This window comes from Eurytemora carolleeae, unplaced genomic scaffold (genome assembly GCF_000591075.1).
Source record: "Eurytemora carolleeae unplaced genomic scaffold, Eaff_2.0 scaffold2235, whole genome shotgun sequence".
Taxonomy (NCBI): domain Eukaryota; kingdom Metazoa; phylum Arthropoda; class Copepoda; order Calanoida; family Temoridae; genus Eurytemora; species Eurytemora carolleeae.
In genome coordinates, this window is record NW_019398120.1 from 1 (window position 1) to 23,320 (window position 23,320).

Below are 23,320 nucleotides of genomic sequence, written 5' to 3' on the forward strand. Positions count from 1 at the left end.
TGAAATTTGATATTTTTTTCCAAAAACAGAGGGTCTGAGGAGGTCGGCCCGGCGTCTAAGACTAGGTTTCAGACTCTAAGATTCTACCCGGGTAGTTCTCCTATGTTTCCTGGATATCCTAGTTCTCCTATGTTTCCTGGATATCCTAGTTCTCCTATGTGTCCTGGATATCCTAGTTCTCCTATGTGTCCTGCAGCTATTGTTACCACATGATGTGTTCAGAGCTACTCTGCAATGAACGGCGTCTCCGTACTCAGAATCATCTACAACAGGGTGATGGAGAGCTGTCTGCAACGAGCAGCTTCTTTCATCTCTGATACCAGATCCTTTTATCTGTAGACCTCCTTGTTTCTCAATCATGTCTGGTGGACGATAGATCCCGTCCTCGTAGATCCTCATGATCTCTTCTACACCTGGAGTCATTGGTCTATGTTGGTATTCTGGCTGCTCCATATCTTGGGTGTCTCCATTGAGAGAAGATGGAGCTTTTACCTATCCTAGAGATCCTGGCTGCTCTGTATCTTGAGTGTCTTTATTACTAGAACCAACTTGAGAATATGGAGCTTCCGCATATAAACACCTTAGCTACTCTAAGGCCCCTGTAACTCTGTTCATAGATCCAACTGGAGAATAAAGGCTGGATCCTCTAGCAGCTCTGTGTCTCCAGTGGTGCTGTCCGAGTACAAGTTGGAGAATAAAGAGTGTCTTCTGATATCCTTAGTTGTGCTGAGGATTCCGAGTATGTATTCATGTAGGATGGGAAGAAGGCTGGCGTCCTCTTTAGTCCTCTGGTAGTCCTGGTAAGATATATCATTCTGAGATCTGTCCATGAAGTACATGTCCCATGGAGGCCTTAGTGGGATAAACGGAGCTAAGCTCTAACGTCTATCCTGTATAAGATCCTGGAGCGTACTGCTCTTATTCTCCAGGTTCTCTACTCGGCTTAGATTCAGATAAAGGGTTGAGGGGTTTTAGCATCTTGTCATATTCTAAATATTACACCATGCTTTAAATACTACAATAACCTTCCACAACTACGGTTTATATGAGTACAGTGTTATTTAGCTTTTCAGATGAGTAGAAAATAGAAAATGCAAATATGAAAAATTCCTAAAGATATTTTCAAAAGACTAAAGGAAATTCTAATTTTTAGAAAATTGCTTCTTTTTAATTAAATTTCAATTTAATAAGATTTAATTTTATATTTCGTTCCATGATCTTTTCTTCTAGATTTGTCAAAGAATTGCCTTTTTAACTTGATTCGTTTAAATATTAAATGTAATGACTTTCATTGTTCAAATATTCAGAAAATTTATTATGATCATGAATATTGTTTATGATGTTAAGGTTCAAATAAATATATTATAGAAGTCGTGAGGACGGAATCTAATTCGAGGCTAGAAGGTTCAGTAACGATATATATTTTGTCTATACCGAGATTAAAAAACAACTGACTGTATCACATGTATAAATCTAAATATATTTGGTTTGGCTTTGGCAGAACTCTTCAGACTTCTAGAGGTGGAAAATATCGTCTTCCACAATATATTTTATGATAAATATTTTGAGAGGTCAAAGCTCAAACATTTTTTATAAAATAAAATAACATCAAAGTTTTGATTTATTCTTTTCTATTAAAACTTATTATTGACTAGTTTGGGAACCCAGCTTTGCCTGAAAATAAACGTTTGCTATTAAAGTCTCAGAACTTATAATTTTTTTTACACAGCTAGAAAATTCCCGTGATTAAATCAAGTTCTATAAAATAGATATGAGGTTCATTGATATGTTCGGACATACGGAGATACCCACAAAGGATGAGCCTGTTAAAATACCCTGAAACTCCTAAAATAATGTGATCCTAAACTTTAATTAAGTTTCTGTCTTGAATGGCTTATTAAATGGTTTAAAAAGAGAGAATCAAGTTTGCAGGAAATCATGAATTTAAGGAAACAAACAGTTTAAATTCCGTGCAGTTGTCTTAAAAATCTCACCATTTGTGTGTAAACCTGTCTAAACAGAGATTACTCCTTTTTTCGCAAAAATTTAAAAGTTTTTTTGTTAGTTATTTTTTAATACATAAATTTGAAAAACAAGGTTCGGGGAAAAGCTCGGAGTAAACCCTGGGAAGAATCGGAGTAGAAGTGTTCATGATTTTTTCTCTGGTCCTCTCTCTAAGTAAGTATGATGTCGATTTTAGATAGTTTCTAGGGTATACATTTTATTGGTTAAGCCATTTTTTCATATTTTCAAGGAACATATTTAGGGTCCAAATGAAATTTTTCCCTAAATCTTGGAAAATCATAACGTTATGACCCTGAATGGTTTAGTGCTTATAGGATCCGGGGAGTTCGGATCCATGTGACAAAACCTTTTCTAGATGTGAAATCTTAACTGCAGAATGTTCCCTTTTTTCCAATTTACATATTACCGACAAGCTGGAGTACCCGGTGTAGCCCGGGTTTATATATTTTTATTTATAGTCACATATGCAGTTACTTCTGCTGTTTACTCGGCATTAAAATATGATTATAGCTAAATGGAGGGAATGGATTCCCTCAAAAATTTCAGCCAATTCGGTTCAGCCGTTATCCCAGCTACAGCGAATATATTTATACATATATATAAGCAAAGAGCTTTATTAGATTATTATATAGACTTTTATAATTATAGATTACCATATAACAAACCACCACATAAATACTTTGGATAGTTTTTTATTCTGTTTTGATTTAGGTTGTAGAAAATTTTATTGTTTAAAAATCGTAAATTGTAAAATGTTTTCTTTTATTTAGAGTTGGTTCCCTGTCTCCCTATAGAAGTTTTGTGAACAGTTTGACAGGTTTGAGGATTTTCTTTTTTCCTGAAACATTTAACAACACTCTTCAGCCTTAAGTTTTACCCTCAAATCATCCTTTCGTTCTACAGATATTATCAACTGCTAAGCGCATAATTTGGTTCATGACAAATAAAATGAATATATAATACTAGGCTTTCTGGGCGCTTCGTGCCCATTTTCTCTTTGTATACATTGAAAAACAAAAACAAAAAATCCACGAATTTTATTAAAAAAAAAATCGTGGATTTTTAAAATTTAATGAAAATCGAATTTTGTAGGAGGCAAATTTTTGAAATTTTTAAAAACCATAAACCTTCACTAGGGTCAAGTGAGGTCTAACACAAAATCGGTTCAGGCGTCTTGCTGTTTATTGGATACAAACTGACAGACAACTTTACAAGCAAAGTATAGATAGTATTGTTGACTTTAAAAGTCAATATGATAAAATAAAAGGAGATCTACATGGATATTTCTAACATTTATTTAATAAAACGGATGTTTTGAAATAGTGTCCCAAGTGGCNCATACATCTGGAGAAAAGGCTAAGGCATTTGAGTCGGAAAAATCGTCTTCCTTATATTTCGAATTAATTTTAACAAGTATATAGATATAGAAGATTAACAAGAATTTTAATGTAAGCTGTATTTAAAGGACAAAATCTAATTTATTTCAAAATTTAGTAAATCCAGAAAATCGTTTTAATGCTCAGGTTTCTTCAATTGTTTGGTTTGGAAGTGAACATCGTTTCTTTGTGGAGAAGGAAAGGAGGGGCAGGCCCGATTCTCAATTTACCCTTGAAACTTTTATCTGATCAAGAATGTGCTGCTAGCTTGCAGTAGAATATGCAAGTCAGTTTTGTAGAGAAACCTCAATTAACAGTAATCAGTTTTCAAAATTATGACATCGCGATATCTAATTCATACTTGACAAGACACGCTTTCAAGGGTAGAGCTATGTATTAGACATGCTTCTCTATAAATGTAGAGTTGCACTTACAATAACGACTGGAGTCCCTTTATGTTACGTTAGTATATTCGGTTAATTGGGCACGGGCAGCCGTAGAAAATTTGAATTTCCAAGCCGGGTCAACCTTTCTGGTCCCAGTTTGTACTGTATCGCCCGGACGCTGGGTTAATAAAGCAGACACTCAATAGGACTAGCCGGTGCAACAAGATTGACGCGGTCAAACTTTAGGTTGAATTTACTTTTACTAGAGGGTCAGGGGTGCGTGTGGGAAACACATCTTTTCCAAATTTTGTGATGTTCTAAAAATTATTAATAATGAAATTATTGAAATTTTTATTCCTGGCATATATTCGACTATATTAACATTTATTGCCGAGAAAACTTTTAAATCCTGATTTTCATAAATTACAAAAAAGTTTTGGCCATTCCTAGATTTATAACTTCTAACTTAAGAGCGGGTAACAGGTTGTATAAAGTATTTTAAAATATACATCAAAACTTTTCTTTCTATCAGCTTGGAACACACATATGCCGGCGCTACGACATCTGCTCTATTTCCATTTGCTCTATGGTCATTTGCTCTATGGCCATTTGCTCTATTAACCATTTGCTCTATAGCTCATAGATCACGACGTTTGCTCTATATGTCATCTGCTCTATACGTCAATTGATCTATGACATAACACGTCATTTGCTCTATAAACATTTTTATGACTGTGATGGTCCAATTGCTCTACTCAACATTTGCTCTATGAGTAAACACGTCATTTGCTCTATAAACATATTTATATAAATATCTAATCATATTAAAACAATATTTTTACAATTTTACATTTTACAATTCTTCCTACAGTTTCATTATTCCGCCAACTTCCAGGAGATAGTTTTGTTTGTCTGCTATTTGTACATATTGTGAGACCAAGTTAAATATTAGGTGTTATTATTATTATTGTTATTATTATTATTGAGCAGTCTCGCTGTCATGATGGACTTTGAAGAACTGATGAAAACTGCAATTTGCGAATTTTCCAAAAAAAATTCCCGCATTTCATAGTCCAGTTACGCTCAGGAATTCCAATAAAAGCTATTTTATAGTGTATTTTTATGTTATAGAGCAAATGACGTGTTTAGTCATAGAGCAGATTGAATATAGAGCAAATGACATATAGAGCAAATGACGTATAGAGCAAATGACTTGATAGAGCAAGTGGCCATAGAGCAAATGACCATAGAGCAAATGGAAATAGAGCAGATGTCGTAGCGCCCATATGCCTGCCTTGTCACATTTTGTGACCAGTATTTAGTTCTTTTACAACTATATTGGAGATTGTTTTTACAGGGCTGTTTTATTTATAAATGGGGCTTAGTTCTGAGTGAGCATCAACGAGCATTTTGAAAATTTAGTTTAATCTTTACATTTAAGATATTTTATTACATCCCATAGGTAGACTTTAACCTCAAGGGCTAGTATTGAATTTAGATATTAGATATTTTATCAATATAAAATTCAAAATTCATGCTGCAGGACTAAGAATTTGAGAAGCTTGTATTTCACCCCCCTCCTCCTCCTCCTCCTTTCTTCAAAAACATTTTTCACGCATTGAAAATTCACCTTTTGTTGTTTTTGATTGTGTTGTAAAACCTGGTTCTTTATGCCAAAGAAATTTTATTAAGAATTTTGTCTTAAATAAATAGTTTTTATCTGGAAACCCAACAATGAAATTGAAAAATCTGGAAAATTTGAAATTCTTTCTTGATTTAGTAAATTCACTTCAAGTCTGAAATGTGGTCAGTAGGATGGGAAGATGTCCCTAAAATTCTGATTTGAATTCTTATTGTTTGATAATATATGAAGGGTAGTGTTCCATGTTAAAGAAAAATAAAAAAGTATGAAGGATAAATACAAAGCATCCTGAACACATGGTATCTAAATATACATATATATTTAAATTTGACTTGTCTGTTTGTTTGTATTGCAGATTGTTTTAAATATACTCCAAAATGGCTAATCTGATCAGTTACATTTTCTGGCGGTAACTCAGTCATTGGGAAGATTTGAAGGTCGTCTTAGATCTTTGAAATTATTTGTAGAAGTTGTTCGTAAACCTAATTTACATGAATGCATCAGAATGTAGTAAATGCCCTACTCCAACAAAGTCTTTTAGACCGGTACCAATTCAGGCATATCCTTCCGTATCCTTCGGTATCTGTCTTACAAGATACAACTCAATCAAGCACTATTCCGTTCAATAATATTTACACCAGATACGACTCTATCAGTTTCTTCGGTATTATTTAACAAGATACAACTCAATCCCTCTCGTTAATACATGATGCATAGACTCTAACACTGTAATCAAAGCGGAGTATTATTCCGACTGACGTTTATCTAGATTTACAGACAATGTATATTGTATATCTAGGTGTGTTCAGGTTTATAAATATAGGATTTGCTACTGTATTTATTACAAGGACACAATAATCACAAAATTCTCCCAGTCCTGGCATTTTTAAAGTATTGTCTACCTTTTTTGTGCTGTCAACTTTATAGGAGATATTTAGAATTTCGATTAGATTTCAATTTATTAAATAAAACCAAAATTGCCTTACTCTGAACAAAATTCTCCATATCTCTGGTAATATTGAAAGAACGAGAAAGGCAGACCACATTTTGGAATTGCCAGGACTAGGGTTATTTTGTGGTCAATAACTATAGAACTATACTTCTAACATTATGGTTAACGAATAAAATCTGTCAATAATTTCAAAGATAAAGACCACCTTCAAGTAATCTTGCTACTGCTATGTTTCGTGTGACACACTGTACAGTTGGTTGAAATAAATTGGTTCGTTTTTGAGGTTTTTATGACTCTTTTAAGGATTCATAAAAATAATATCTTAATTTATTCAAAAGTCATGCTTTAACTCTTATTGCATGGTCCTCACTGTTAAATCTTATTTCACATTTTATATTATTATTAGATGGAAAGAGCAGAGAATTGATCAACAAGTCTGGCGAAAGTATTTCATCTGACGATGATGTTTTTTATATAAACTGAAATATGTATTATTTCTTAAAACATGTCAGTTGTGTTCAGGGGCGTACTCAGGGATTTTTCAAGGGGGGCTTATATTTGGTTTTCTTTCCGGGGGGTGGGCCGTGGGGGGTAGGGGGCTGAGCACCCCTTTAGGCCTGATAACTCTAGTGACTATATTTTACTAATCCAGGGGGGGCTGACCCGCCCCCCCCCTTGAGTATGCCTCTTGTTGTATTTTTACATCAACTAAAATATGTATAATTAGTTTAGTTTTAACAGTGTGTTTTATATTGGCAAAACTATGAAGTTAAAAATGCCAGTTTAAATTTTATATTAAGATTTTAATCATTGTATCACTTAAATTTTACTAATTAGCGAAATGTTTTATCTTTTAAATAAATGATTTTATTTGTCTTTATAACGGATAGTTGAAAATTTAAAATAAGTCGCATCGGAACGGATATTTATTCTCTTTGTTTGTATAGTGCTGCAGGAGGGGGGGGGGAGGCGACCTGCACCCGTTTGAAATCCGACCCGCAGATGACGTCACAAAACGCGTTTGACAACCTTTGTTTCATCTTATACATTAAAGATTTTTGGTAAATGTAAAAATAAATCTTTTTTTTAGCTAGATACGTAAAGGTTTCATTTGAGTTGGTCTAATTCATCATAACATCTTTAAAGTTATATTATTTTCAAGTTTTTTTCCAGAAAAATCGAAATTTTTGCCTTATAAAATCTTTAACGTTAATTTGGAACTGAAAGTTCTCATTTTTACGGTTGGAGCAAACAAAACCTCCCATGGGGGAGGATCTTTTAATATTACATCTGCTTGCATTTCCCTTCCGCAGGCCAGGCACAGTGGCGTACCTAGGGGGGGCAGTAGTCCTCTTGCCCCCCCTGGGAGTTCCAAAAATACAAAATTAAAAGGAAAATACGTTTAAAAAGTAACACCTGACAATGACAAAGACCAAGAATTTGTCTAAATTCACTGTTCACAAGGAGAGAACATTTTTAGCCTTCTAAAGAGAATACTTCATTACACAAGATGTACTATGACGGAGAGCAGACTTAAAGATCTTGCACATAAAGCTTTACACCCTATAAGGCTGTCTGAGCTCCTTACTGAAAAAATTATTGAAATATGTTTGTGCAAGCAAATTCCCAGAAAATTGTAGCTTAAAAGAATTGGTGAATATGTAGATTGAGTAAATTCTATCTAAAAATTTCAGAAGAAAATTCGTTTATTAGTAAAAATACAATTTTTAATGATGCTGTGATTATTTATTTAGTTAGCTGTGATGGAGTTAAGTGATAAATTTATAAAGTTATAAAGAGAGTGGGGCCAAAAAAATTTAAAAAAGGTATCAATATTTCTTTTTTTAAAATGGGTTTTTAAGGGGGGGCACAATGTTGCCAAGGGGGGGACCCAAAAAAATTGTGCCCCCCCCCCCCTAAAGAAAAGCCCTCGTACGCCCCTGCCCAGGTCAAGTTCAACCTAGCTCGATATCTGATTAACATTAAGGGATATATCATCATTTTCTAAACCCCTGACAAGGAGGGGGGAGTAGTGAAAAAAAATTTACCCCCCCCCTCCTGGCTTAATCCTAGAATCCCCTTATTAGAGTCGTCTTCTAATTCTTTTGCTTTTTGTAACAACCGGTACGTATGTATTCTTTTCTGCATTGATTTATGAAAATCGTCCAAATTTTGAGAAGTTGTCGAAAATGAAAACCCTTTTTACTTTTTTTAACAATAATATACAATGAGAAAATGTTTTAAAAAAACAGTCTGAAGCAAAACAGATTAACAATTCTTTACAAACTCCCAAATTTACATTTTAATGTTTAATAAAAATAATGATTTCAATTCACCTATAGCTAATACACACGTTAAAAGTTATTTAACAACTTTATGAAACAAAGAAATTGTGATGGATATGTCAAGGGATCATACTGAATTAATATGATGTACTCGATGTTGTTTTATTTATTTTATTTTTCTCATGTGCCCTTTATAGTTAAAATCGGAACTAGAGGAGTTCTGTTCACTGCAGTGTTTATAGTGCAGTTTACATACTATATAGTAATTGTTTTAACTCTAATAATTTATTCTAATTAAATTTTACAATATTTTTAAATCTCGCTATATGCTATCAGATGCTACATAGTACTTGTATTCTACAATAATGTTTACGTCCAGCCATTTTCAGAAGTCGTCTTCTAAATCGGGAATTTTTTATTCTAAAAACTTTCTCTCTTCTGCGGTCTAAATTTTTGTCAATAACTCTTGGATTTCTACAGCATTAAACAAGCGATACCATATTCCGACCTTATCGTTTTTTTAAGATAACTCAAAAAGTATTGGTCTGAGGCCGAGGGCAGGCTGATAAATTTTTTTTACTTTTCTAATTAAACATGCCCTCCACTTAAAAATTTAAATTTTCACAATTTCAGTTTTTTTATTACACATTTGGGGTTGAAAATTTTGCAAATATTTTTGCATTTTTGAGTTTGCTGGTTTTGCGATAAATTGTTGGCCTTTTGCAATTTTTCCTTTTTTCTTTAGATTATTTAGGTAGACGAGGTAGACCCGGCCCAAGGGCTTTCCAAAAATATGTAACATGTTAAATAATTGTATCACAAGAAGGAAATAGAGGGTGGGGATCACTGTTACCCCTATCCCAGTTATCCCAGTCTTTTTTGGGTATCGGAATCGGGTTAACGTTATAGTAACTATAGTGACAAAATTTGGTCTACATAAATTGTCATTTATTTCCAGAATAAAGTAATTTATTCTATCGTTTTTTTTAAATTCTCTTTATTATGCATTACAACTGAATCTCGATATCACATCTTTGAAATATCTTCCATGCACATATTTTAACCCCCCCCCCCCCCGCAAACCTGAAATAGTGTTTTCCTTCTCAATATGCGCAATGATAGTGCAAAACTGTATCTGTACCCGAGGTACTAATGCAAGGAAAGTTATTTCAGAGGTTTACACATTTGTTGTACTGCAGTGTACTGTCTTTGGGCGGAAAAGTAAACACAAGACGGATGTCACAGCCTGATAGGGAATCCATTTTCACAAAAAAAAATCTATAAAATATTCTGGTCATAGGAAACTTTTATGTGAATGTTCAAAATGATCAAAATTAAATGCTTTTAACCTCCTCGGATACTAAGCGAACACTGATTCAGGGGCGTACGAGAGCTTTTGTTTAGCGGGGGCACCAATTGCAAAAAAAAATTTTGGTCCCCCCCCCTTGGCAACATTATGCCCCGCCCTTAAAAACCCCTTTTTTGAAAAAATATTGATACCTTTTTTAAAAATTTTTTTGCCACCCCCCCCCCCCCCCNTGGAAATGTGGACATTCCCCTTTAGTCAAACTTTCAAGAAATTGAATAAAAAGTGCTTGCGCATGGAAATCTGTATGCTGAACCTTTAGACGGTTAACTCTATACCCGTATAAAAAATGAAAATTATCTACCATCATATATTGTAACAAATATAAACAAATACAAGAGAAAATCACAAAGTTTAACAATAATTATAAATGTTGATTGATAAATTTTAATCTTATATTACATTGATTAATGAGAGAGGTATTTAGATTAAAATGACAGATTGGGAAGCTCGGAATTTAATGAAAGGTTGATAGACTAGATGTTTAACATACATTTAAATAGGGTTGCTTATCAGGACCTGTAGCTTCATAATTAGTCAAGGAAAGCCTGATGTTTACACAAAGAATAAATAATATTTAATCTTGAGTTTTGCAATTTTATATCTTTATCTATCTTTGGAGGATTGAAGAGTGGAGAGTTCAAGATCTATAACTATCTTTGGAGGATAGAAGAGTGGAGAGTTCTAGATCTATATCTATCTATGGAGGATTGAGGAGTAAAAAATGTTGTGTGATGATAGTTCTAGTTCTATAAGATATTGAAGAACTAACTCTGTAAACGACCATCTCGTATCAAACTAAAATATTACAAAGTTAGCAAAATATAAAATATTATAGAAATAATAGATATTGATTTTCAGGCTGTTAACAAACAGAAGATATTCTAAAATACAGTAGAAATGGAGGTGTCGAGGAGTATATGAGGAACTTCCATAATATAATGCATGTACTGCAGTTTCTAGCAGGAATGTAATCAAACGCTGTGTGCATTCCTCCCAACAACTACAGTACAATTTATATTACAGGGGTTTCTCTTATATTCCTCTTACAGTACAATACATACCATAAGGGGAAAATGTTTCCAAGGCCTGCATATTTACTAGAACCTGAAGAGTTCTTCTTTATTTATGTACTAGCTTGGGAACCTAGCGTTGCACAGGTACTCCCTCAGTTTACCCGCACTTAGTCGTAAATTACGATTCAAGCTATTTTTTCCGATTTGTTTGACCCTCTCAACTTAGAATCTCAAAACCAAGCTAAGAACATTCCTGAGTTCCTCAATTTAAATTTGAGGCTAAGCGGTCCAGGAGTTCCTGAGTTATGATTGGACAAACAGAGATTACAACTTTATTTATAAAGATGGTTTAAAAAGTCTAAAATTGCGGCGTAATCCTAAATGAAAAAAATTTGGTTCAAATTCTAACGCATTAAAAAAAGATGAGTCATAATTCTAAAGAGTAATTGTTTTTCAGATCTTGGTAGTTAAAGTAGGTCGTCATTTTAGCCTTATCTTTACATGTAAGTAACCTTTATATCTACATTCTACAACTATTTATATATATCTGGAGTAGCTATGTCTCCAGGCAAAGCCGGGTTCCCAAGCTATTATTTGAACTATTCTATTAGAACAGAAACAATATTGTCAAGTTGTTTAAGAAAGTCAAATAAGTTTTTAAAACTTTTAATCATGACAATATAGTTAGTTGCAATCTAACATTTTCACGGAAAGGGGAGCAAACAATTTCTACTAAAAACAAGTTAAATGAGAAATAATTATTTCAAAAGGAATTGAATCTTTGCCACAAACTCTGATTTTTTTATCCCCATATCTTTGCAACCCTATGTCGTAGACCTTGGATATTTCAAACTATGAAGATTGTTTTGATCAAATAGTCTAAGTTTTAAATATCAAAGATTTACACCACAGGTTGAACAGAAACCTGGAAGAATATCAAAATTACTTATGCAGAGGTCGAATTATAATTTATAATATGTGTAGCACAATAGCTTATGATAATACTTTATCTTTTTCTATCATAATTTTGATATGCACCAGATTGCATTTATCAAATCACATTGTAAATATCAAATTTCAACTCTATCAACTGTTTTAAATGTCAAAGATATTTCACAACAAAGTGATAATTACAGATTGATAATAATATACCTGAATAATTATCCTAAATATAATCCTAATATTCATTCCAGCTCAACACTTTACCAAGCTTATTCATCTCAACAACGTTTAGTGTACATTCATCTCGTGGATTTATATGAAATAATTTCGTAGATTTCTCCTCCGAGGCTGGTAGTTTACATCCTCAACGCTCAGAGGTTGGCCTTGACTGAACCAGGCCTCACGTCCTCCGGCCGCCTCTAAGACACATTATTTTATATTTAGAGGCCCTTCTTATATATATATGTAATATTAATAATATGTATATATAATATATATAGATACTAGGCTTCAGACGGTCCCGGAAGTAAAAAGTCGTTAGCCACAGAGCATGAAGAATTACAATTGCATAACTTTAAATCAAAATGGCAATTTAATTCTTTTTTTCTGCAATTTTTCATTGTTAATTTTTTTTTCAAACTTTTCAAAGATTACATACTCGCATACCATTAACAACAGTCAAAAGAATTGAATTTAAACCAGATCTTATAAATTCAAAGTTTAATACATCTAATTTAAGTTAAAATAATAAATTTTACTGATTGTTAAAACACGATCGTATTACTGCGAGCTCAGTAATTATTTGTTCTTTTTGCATATGTAAATGTTCTTGGTCTTAACCGAAAACGATTAACAATAATAGAAAGATTTTAGAGAAAGAGTGTAAAAACTAAAACTAGAGATTAATCAATGAAGCGGCACAGAAAAAAAAGAAAGAAATATTGCAATAAGTTGAATGAAATCTATAGATTTTAATGTCTAACGAGACTGTAGACGTAACATGAAGTGATTCTCCAGTCTCTCTAGAGTGTCATGTCTGATTCTCCAGTCTCTCTTAGAGTGTCATGTCTGATTCTCCATTCTCTCTAGAGTGTCATGTCTGATTCTCCCCAGTACCCTCTAGAGTTTCATGTCTGATTCTCCAGTCTCTCTAGGGTGTCATGTCTGATTCTCCAGTCTCTCTAGAGTGTCATGTCTGATTCTTCAGTCTCTCTAGAGTGTCATGTCTGATTCTCCAGTCTCTCTAAAGTGTCATGTCTGATTCTCCATTCTTTCTAGAGTGTCATGTCTGATTCTCCAGTCTCTCTAGAGTGTTATGTCTGATTCTCCAGTCTCTCTAGAGTTTCATGTCTGATTCTCCAGTCTCTCTAGAGTTTCAAGTCTGATTCTCCAGTCTCTCTAGAGTGTCATGTCTGATTTTCCAGTCTCTCTAGAGTGTCATGTCTGATTCTCCATTCTTTCTAAAGTGTCATGTCTTGTTCTCCAGTCTCTCTAGAGTGTCATATCTGATTCTCCAGTCTCTCTTGAGTGTCATGTCTGATTCTCCCCAGTACCCTCTGTTCAGGAATGCAAAAGATATCTATCATTAACTTTTTAAAAGTTAGACAACGACAGATAAAAGTATAAAGGGTACATGCCACTTAATTTTTGAATGGAAGGTCATTTAAAATTAGAAAAACAGTCTCTTTAATAGACCAAAATGACCAAAATATTTTGTCTTGAGAGATACATCGTATTTTAAAATCAGAATGAAAATAAAGAATAAAAGCTACAAAGATAGTATATAAAATCTAAATCAAAAATCTAAGATGAACAGATAGATAATTGTTGTTCAACACGAATACAAGGAGAGTTCAGAGTTGAACGAATTCTTGAGCATTATCTTAAGTTTCAAGTTTTCTGCATGCATCTATCTGTCTATCCACCTATTCACCTATCTATTTATTTATCCACATTCTACATGCACGTATTCTACTCATAGCTGTGTTTACAGGGTCTAATCTAATTTATAAAGCTGCAATTTTTAAATATATTTATGAATGTCGCACTTTTGTGCGTACTCAACTTCATGACAGGAAAGCACAAGATCGTTCAGATAAAACAAAAACCATTTTTTCAGCCGCTACAAAATATAACAGAATATCACATCGTTTGCGGTGAAATCAAATGTCACATTGGAAATGAAGAAGGGGGTTGGTGGAAGCTTTAAGAATAGATAAACTAGATATAAGATTAGATGAACTAGATATAAGAATAGATGAACTAGATATAAGAATAGATGAACTAGATATAAGAATAGATTAACTAAATATAAGAATAGATGAACTAGATATAAGAATTGATGAACTAGATATAAGAATAGATTAACTAGATATAAGAATATATGAACTAGATATAAGAATAGATGAACTAGATATAAGAATATATGAACTAGATATAAGAATAGATTAACTAGATATAAGAATATATGAACTAGATTTAAGAATAGATGAACTAGATATAAGAATAGATGAACTAAATATAAGAATATATGAACTAGATATAAGAATTGATGAACTAAATATAAGAATTGATGAACTAGATATGAGAATAGATGAACTAGATATAAGATAGATGAACTAGATATAAGAATAGATGAACTAGATATAAGAATAGATGGATTAAATATAAGAATAGATGAACTAGATATAAGAATAGATGAACTAGATATTAGAATAGATGAACTAAATATAAAAATAGATGAACTAGATATGAGAATAGATGAACTAGATATAAGAATAGATGAACTAGATATAAGAATAGATGAACTAGATATAAGAATAGATGAACTAAATATAAGAATATATGAACTAGATATAAGATAGATGAACTAGATATAAGAATAGATGAACTAGATATAAGAATAGATGATTTAAATATAAGAATAGATGAACTAGATATAAGAATAGATGAACTAAATATAAGAATAGATGAACTAGATATAAGAATAGATGAACTAGATATAAGAATAGATGAACTAGATGTAAGAATAGATGAACTAAATATAAGAATAGATGAATTAGATATAAGAATAGATGAACTAGATATAAGAATAGATGAACTAGATATAAAATAGATGAACTAGATATAAGAATAGATGAACTAGATATAAAAATAGATGAACTAGATATAAAAATAGATGAACTAGATATAAGAATAGATGAACTATATTCAAGAATGGATGAACTAGATATAAGAATAGATGAACTAAATATAAGAATAGATGAACTAAATATAAGAATAGATGAACTAGATATAAGAATATATGAACTAGATATAAGAATAGATAAACTAGATATAAGAATAGATGAACTAGATATAAGAATAGATGAACTAAATATAAGAATAGATGAACTAGATATAAGAATTGATGAACTAGATATAAGAATAGATTAACTAGATATAAGAATAGATGAACTAAATATAAGAATAGATGAACTACATATAAGAATAGATGAACTAGATATAATAATAGATGAACTAGATGTAAGAATAGATGAACTAGATATAAGAATAGATGAACTAGATATAAGAATATAAGAATAGATGAACTAGATATAAGAATAGATGAACTAGATATAAGAATAGATGAACTAGATATAAGAATTGATGAACTATATTCAAGAATGGATGAACTAGATATGAGAATAGATGCACTAGATATTAGTTAAGAATTATGTGAACTGGATATTACAATAGTAACTAGATGACAGTTAATCTATTGTAAAATTTGTTACAATAGATTAACTAGATGTTAGAATAGATCAACTAGATGTTAGAATAGATTAACTAGATGTTAAAATAGATTAACTAGATGTTATAATAAATTAACTAGATGTTAGAATAGATTAACAAGATGTTAGTTAAGAATTGTATAAATAAGATGATTGTATGCTCCTAATTAAAAGAAACAAGGTTAAAATGTATCTCTATCTATACACATACAGCCTCCTTAATATTACTCTCTACTCTATCTAATCTAATCTATCTTTCTATTCTAAAAAACTAGGCTTTCCTTTGATTTTCCTCTGTATGTACTTCTTCTCAAGTGAAAATAAAATCGATAGCCATATTATACAGAGTGTCCCAAAAACTTGGGGCACATGAAACTATGGAAATGGAGGACGATATTTAAGAAAACTCCTGTATATTTGTTGTTTTAAAGCAAATTGTTTTACCAGTTACTTAAGATTAGAATCTACTTATTAAATGAAATATGTCCATGTGTGCACTGCACAATTTATATGTTCCATGTCCTTTGGACTATCTCAAATTCTAACTTGAGTGATGAGTCTTATAGTCGTCTTCTCATTCCACAGTTTTATGGGTCTTCCTGTATTATTATAAATTTTTGAAAACGTTGAATCTTTTAAATTGACGAAAACATATTAAGTTGCTATTAGACAATTTTAATTTGTTCAATAAATTGGATTCTAGGTAGATTCCTTTAATTCTCAGTTGAAATTTGAAATTTGCAATGATAAAACATTAAAAGTTATTAAATTGCAGAAGTAATTGAGCAAATAAGTTTAGTTAATATGTTCATGTTAAGCAGGTGTTGTATATCAATGCTCTCATAAAATAACTTGGTGGAGAAAGTGTTAAAATTATTAATAAGTGTCAAACTATACCCGGCCAGTTTTTCACGTCACACCGCTAATTTTCAAGACAGAAATTTTTAACAAAAAAAAAATTCTCTTTTAAATTGATAAATGTGTCTTATGTTTAAAACAACAAACTATCCAACTAAAACAGTACTCTGTTACACAGTTGTACTTAATAAACGAATACATGTACTTCGATCTTTATTCTAAAGTCGAAATGTTGTAATATTTAATTATTAAAACAAATCGCACTGAAATAAAAATTTAAATCATTAAGAAATTTTAAACATTCCCTAAAAAACTCAGAATTTTCTGCGTCAATTGTTTTATTTTATGCACTACAGAACTTGCATGAAAAAAATTCAATCTTTATCCCATTGAAACAAAATGTGCAGGATAAAATCCCATTTTTCAATCTTTTTATTTTCTATCAAATGTCAAAATAAGTTCTATGTTTTTCATCTCAGATGTTGAGTAAAAAAATGTTCAGCATTGCTTCTCAACTTGCTTAAGTTGTGAAATTAATCTTTAAAAATCAAATTCTATTTCACGAACTATTCTATAGTATAAATTCCTTATCTTATATTCCCCTCTCCGCCTACAATCCTTATCCTTACTTTCCCCTGTACTGAGTGCCTAGTTCCCCCTCCCTCCTCTCCTAATTCCTAGATTTCCCGTATCATGTCCTTTATAATTTGTCGGCATATTGTAAATATTAAATAACTGTCCTCGTCCTATATATCAATACAATGAAAATGAAATTCTATTTCAATTTTTGATTTTTGATTTTAAGTAGCATGGATACACATAAACATGGAAACAAAGAGAAGCTATTATGTAACAGCTTCTCTTTGTTTACTTAGGTGAACTTGTAATTTGAAAAAAGCTTGTTAGAAATCAAAACTTAAATGAAAAGTCGTCTTCATTGTTTTGATAAAAACGCCAACCAATGTATATATGTAGCAATCACGGTTTATTATCATCAGAGGTCGGAATTTTTGAACTAGAGAGCTAGTTCGACTAGCATGGTTGGTTTAAGTGATTCTCTAGTGCTGTCAAGATTATCTTGAACAAGAGGTTAATTTTATTTAATCGTCACATTGAGGAAGATGAACATGAAATAGTTGAACTAAATGATATATATCGCAGTTCAACTACTTCATTGTATTCATAGATTAGCGGTAAAGTTTTTGACGCCGGACAAATTATTATTTTGCCAAGTGTTGAGAATTTTTTTTGAAAATTAACAAATGAACCAGATTAAATACACTCCTATTAACAACAATCCAACCCAAACTAAAGTTTTACAAAAAGGTTTACATCACCATGGGATGTAGAGATATAGAGAATAGTAAATTTTAGCTATGGCCCAAACTCAGTCTCTTTACATTAGGTATTTACCTTCTATTAAACTCTTCGTTGAGCGCCATATTGAATTTCTAGCATATTTTCCTTAAATCATATTAAGAGTTAATAATTTCAGTGACTTAATACGTAATTTATTTCCAATTCGTAACTTAGACCGTTCTGAGGTACAATCAGGGATATATTAAAATGTGTAAAAAATTTGACAATGTTTTCATGTATGGCGGAAAGTATCTTTTATATAAAAGGAAACAGCATCGTACAATCGGACATGCCACTTTATATATGAGGGGTCATTTTAAAATACGTTTTTGTCCTTTTAAGAATTGTTCGAAAACTTGAAAGAAATAATTGAAAGTTAAGATATCTCATCCTTCGGGTAAAAGAATTTTTTACATACAGTAGCATCTTTTAATCTTTTTATGAAACTATTGAGTACTTTATCATTCTTACTCACTTAATTGTGAATTTTATAATGTAATGCTATAATGTTAAATTAGCTGTACATTCTAGCACGTATGCTATAATACTTTGATTGGTTCCCAGATTTTTCCCAAAAAAATTATATTTCCAAAATATTTTTTTTGTAATTAAATGAAAATAAAATTGAAATCATCTGCTTTGTTTCAAAGCTTATTTGATCTAAAAATAGCCATTGAAATAAGACAAGTACACAAACGTTTCATAAAATTACCTATAATACTATTATTTTGGTACGACGGGCTATAAAGTTTTTGGACTTAAATTTTTTCTTTATCTCGAAGGTTCTCTCCTATTTAGATTATATTTTGTCCCTCGCTAAAGCTCAGGACAAAATTAAATCTGAAAAGGCTTGAACCTTCTGGATAAAGAGAAAATTTCTGTCCAAAAACTTTATAAAACTGGAAACCAAAATAACAGTGTTATAGATAGTTATAAATATTGGATTTTTTAATATAAAAAAAAATATTATAAAACTTTTTATACTTCTGATAAGGGGTTTACATTTTTTAGTTGTCTATCTAATGTGGGAAATGTTTAGTGTTTAGACATCCTTTCGTCTGGTAAACTTCTTTTCATATCCACACTTTACCGTGTGAAATTGACCCGGTGTCGTACATCAGTTCATCTCCCCTAGTGTTTAAATACCAAAGTTTGACATAAAAAACAATGTAATCAAGAAACCTTATTAAATTACATAATTAAATGCGAGTTCAGTTCTAGAATTTATTATAAAAGAGGAACCCGGAAAAAAGGTTATTTTCTCTCAAATATCGTCTTCCTTTAACATTTTCTAACAATTAATATTTATTCGAGATAATATCTATTGTGTCTTTCTAATCAGAATACATTAATAAACATCAGCAGGGGTCATAATATTACTTTTAACATTGTATAGATGTGGTAAAAACTCTAGGGGATATGAACTGATACACGGAACCGGAAAAAAAGTGGAAACCATACCCCGTAAAACTCGATTAATCTTGAGTCTTCTTAATTTCTGTATGAGATTGTCACAATATTGCACTACAGGTCCGAACTAAGTACTGTTGCTTGAAGTGTTTACTGCTTGAATGCCTAGATGTTATATTGTGGTGTATACTAGTTCTACTGCCTGGATATATTTGCCTTTCTATCCGTCCTACTTCATCCTTCCTTCCACCTTAAACTTGTTTCTTATCACAACTCCGGGGGTCCACCGGGTACACAGAGTACACACGCGCGCCAATATCATTCACAAAGTACATTTTGCAGTACACTCCAACGATAAGTAACGCTTATTGGACTTAGTGTTCTGGGAGCGGGGGAAGGCAGTCGGCCACAGGCGCCACAACATTTTTTCCTTCCATGCCACATATTAGCTTTTTTGTCTTCCGGCAGTATGATAAGCCACAACCGTTCGGTCTTCCATGCCACAACATTCGAGTCTTCCGGCAATTATTACGCTTTCTAATGTTAATTTAGCGCATTGATTGCTATTTTGCTACGTCATGCAAAAGTTATCTATAATTATACTTCTATTTAAGTTTTAAATTAGAATAATGATGGTTCCTTTAAATGTGAACTGCTACTATTACTTTTCCCCAAAATTGAATTCAATCTTTCCTTTAAAATGGCTTATTTTTACAAATGTTATGAAAAATAAAAATGATGCACCATAACATACTCTTTAAGTTCAAAGGGCGCTCATAGCCTAAAATTTTCATTATTTAACGAGAAATTTGCAAAATAGAATCTTTTCATTTGGAAATCTGTAATGCGGACACCATGAGCCTACAGTACACTATGCAGGCACAAGCCTTCCATATTTGCTAGGCAGACTGAGCCTCCACTATGGAGACTAAGCCTCCGTTATGCAGCAAACGAGCCTCCATCATACAGCACAACTTTTTTAAATCTTGGTTTTTATGTGTAATGAAAAATATTAACTATTTTTTTGACATTATGGCATAAGAATTTTACTACAGATAAGAGTTAATTATAGATTGTCATGATTAGAAACAAGCTGCCGGAAGACAAAAAAAAGCTAATACGTGACATGGAAGTGGAAAATGTGTGGCTTATGGCCGCCTGCCTTCCCCCGCTCGTACTGCTCAATACAAAACCCTAGATAAAACAAAAGCCTAAGTAAAAAATGCATAAGTCAAAGTATTCACAAGAAAAAACACAATTTGCACAGTTAATAGTTCAAACATGGTGAACTGAAGGAGCATAGTGCAACCAAAATTAGCATAATATAGTTTCAGGATTTCCAAAATGTTGTCTGCCGTTTCGTATTTTTAAAATTAACGGAGATATCAAGAAAGGGGGGGGGGTGACGGGTCATAACACGTATTACTCTCCGGGAAATTTAAACAGTGTATAAACATAACTTAGCATTGTCCTAGGAGGCTGATTTTTTGCATGCGAGCTTAAATTTATGTAAATTACATGCATTTTCGGTTTTGAACGGATCTGAGCAAAAGTGCGCGCGCACGCGTGTTTTTTTTTGTGAAAAAATACGGCTTTTTTTACAGTAAATCAATCTTAACTTCATTAATTGCACTTGAACATTTATCCAGATACTTTTGAAAAAAATATGCGCTTAAAAAATTCACCTCCACCGCCCTAATACACGTTTAAATTTTTATGAGGATATTGCTTTTTTGGGAACGTAAATAATCTTAAGGATTACAAGCATTCAAGTTTCAGTTCAATTTTTTCCTTGCATCAAAGTTGAATGTGGTATATATGTAATAAAACATCTGTGGTTTTTTAGATTATTCAAAAATAAACCTTGGGTGTTCCTCCATCCTAAATCCTACCCTTGGGTGTTCCTCCATCCTAAATTCTACTTAGCTGAAGATGCGAGCGAGCTGATCAGAGTCCTAAAAACTTAATTTTTTACCTTAGAAATAGAACACTTGTGTCTAGAATTAACAAAACTACATTTAAAACATATGCCAGGATGACCCAGAAGGTGACTGCTGGCTGCTAGCAGCGCGTCGATCAGAGAGTCTTACAAAAGATTTTACCCAGGGGGCGGGCATAACTCTCCTAATTTTGCCTGGCTAGGTTTATACTGTACAGTGAAAATAAAGTCTCGAATTGGTAGGACTTTATTTCCAGAGACTTTTTAATAAAAGGACTTTTTTCCACAGGACTTTTACAGTGTGAAATTTTAGGACTTTTTTGCCGGAAACTTTTTTGGCGGTTACCGGTCAAATTGACCCCCCCCCCAGCATATTCTGGTTCTCAAGTACCCCAGCAGAGATAGGGTTAAGGAGAAGGATTTAATTTTTTCCCCTATTGGCAAGGCCCAATTTTATACAAAAATCATATGGACTTGTTTTCTTTGCTTGAATATTGTAGTCTTCACTTTCAAACAATAACTTTCAAAACTGATCTACGAATTTTGATCCCCCCAGGTTGAATTTCTGATCGGGTCATTGTGTACAGTGGCTGTACAACAAGAAGTCTAAAATTCCAGATGCCCCCTCTATTACTAATATCTCGATGATTTTACCCAAGAAATGAACTCCTCTTGCCCAATTACCCAAAAATCGACATACAACACGCAAAATCTGTGCTAAGATTACCCATAATCTAATGGTTGGCTACTAGCGCGCAGGTCAGAATGCTCCCATATTTATTTTGACCTTAGAAAAGATTCCTAGTTCCCAATTACCTTTAGATCGACATACAACAGGTAAAACTGTGCTAAGATGATCCATAATGGAACTACATGCAACCAGCGCGCCGGTCAGAATGCTCTAATATTTATTTTGACCCCAGAATTGAATTCCTGGTGCCCAATTACCTATAAATTGACATACAACATACATATAAAATCTGTGCTAAGATGACCTATGATGTAACTGCCGGCAATTAGCGCGCCGGTTAGAATGCTCCGATATTTATGTTGACCTCAGAAATGAATTCCTCGTGCCCAATAACCTATAAATCGACATAAAACATGTAAAATCTGAGCTAAGTTGACCCATAATATAACTGCCGGCTACTAGCGCGCCGGTCAGAAGGCTCCAATGTCTATTTTGACCTCGGAAATTAATTCCTTGTCCCGATTTTGCTATAATTTCATGTATCTCATGATACTTTTATTCTGACTTAGGCCAAACTTAGCAAATAAGTATTCAAAGATATTTTCTTTTATTGCGCGCGCGCGCGGACATTTAAGGCTTTGGAGGTGAATTTTTTGAGCGCATATTTTTTTTCAAGAGTATCAGGAAAAATGTTCAAGTGCAATTAATGAAGTTAAGATTGATTTACTGTCAAAAAAGTCCTATTTTTTCACAAAAAGCGCGCGTACTTTTGCTCAGATCCGTTCAAAAACCAAAATATGCATGTAATATACATAATTTTAAGCTCGCATGCAAAAAATCAGCCTCCTAGGACAATGCTAAGTTATGTTTATACACTGTTTAAATTTCCCGGAGAGTAATACGTGTTATGCGAGGGAGGGAGTCCAGAGTTCCTCAAATAGTAATCACCGCCACCCAAATCTGTTTTGCGGCAAGCACGCTCCTCAATTGGTAATCTCCACCACCTCAATTAGTAATCACCGTAAAATTTTGTTTTCTGTGAATTGAATTTAATGCACTTTTAACACAATTTTCGACATCTATCAGGGTTTTATGGCATCTGTATTGACTTAAACTAAATTTTAAAATTATTTTCAGATTTGTTTGTCAACAAAAACTGAGAATCAAGGCACAGTTCATTTTAGCCGAATCTTAGATCCAATTCGCCACTTTAATGACTGCATTTCATGATTGGCGTCAAGATACAAAAAAGGTCGGGCTGCCTGTTTACTAAAAATTATCTCATCGCGCCCAAAGTAAT

The 23,320-nt window shown here is 32.6% G+C and overlaps 1 protein-coding gene and 1 long non-coding RNA gene across 4 annotated transcripts; one reads left to right on the forward strand and one right to left on the reverse strand.

The window, feature by feature from the left end:
• Window positions 1-2,097: 2,097 nt before the first annotated feature.
• Window positions 2,098-7,260, forward strand: LOC111716845 (uncharacterized; the record flags this gene model as incomplete). 3 transcript variants are annotated; one of them, XM_023492351.1, is given in 4 exon segments in its annotated part: window positions 2,098-2,178; window positions 2,796-2,842; window positions 6,788-6,888; window positions 7,182-7,260. In XM_023492351.1, coding segments are annotated over 3 exon segments (205 nt in total), but the record flags the coding sequence as incomplete, so codon positions are not given.
• Window positions 7,261-10,334: 3,074 nt separating this feature from the next.
• On the reverse strand, window positions 10,335-19,657 carry LOC111716846 (uncharacterized). The gene is made up of 4 exons (XR_002768613.1): window positions 19,442-19,657; window positions 18,035-18,085; window positions 12,201-12,409; window positions 10,335-10,830 (listed from the first exon to the last, which is right to left on the reverse strand). It is a non-coding gene; the product is annotated as an uncharacterized LOC111716846 (long non-coding RNA).
• Between the last annotated feature and the right edge of the window lie 3,663 nt (window positions 19,658-23,320).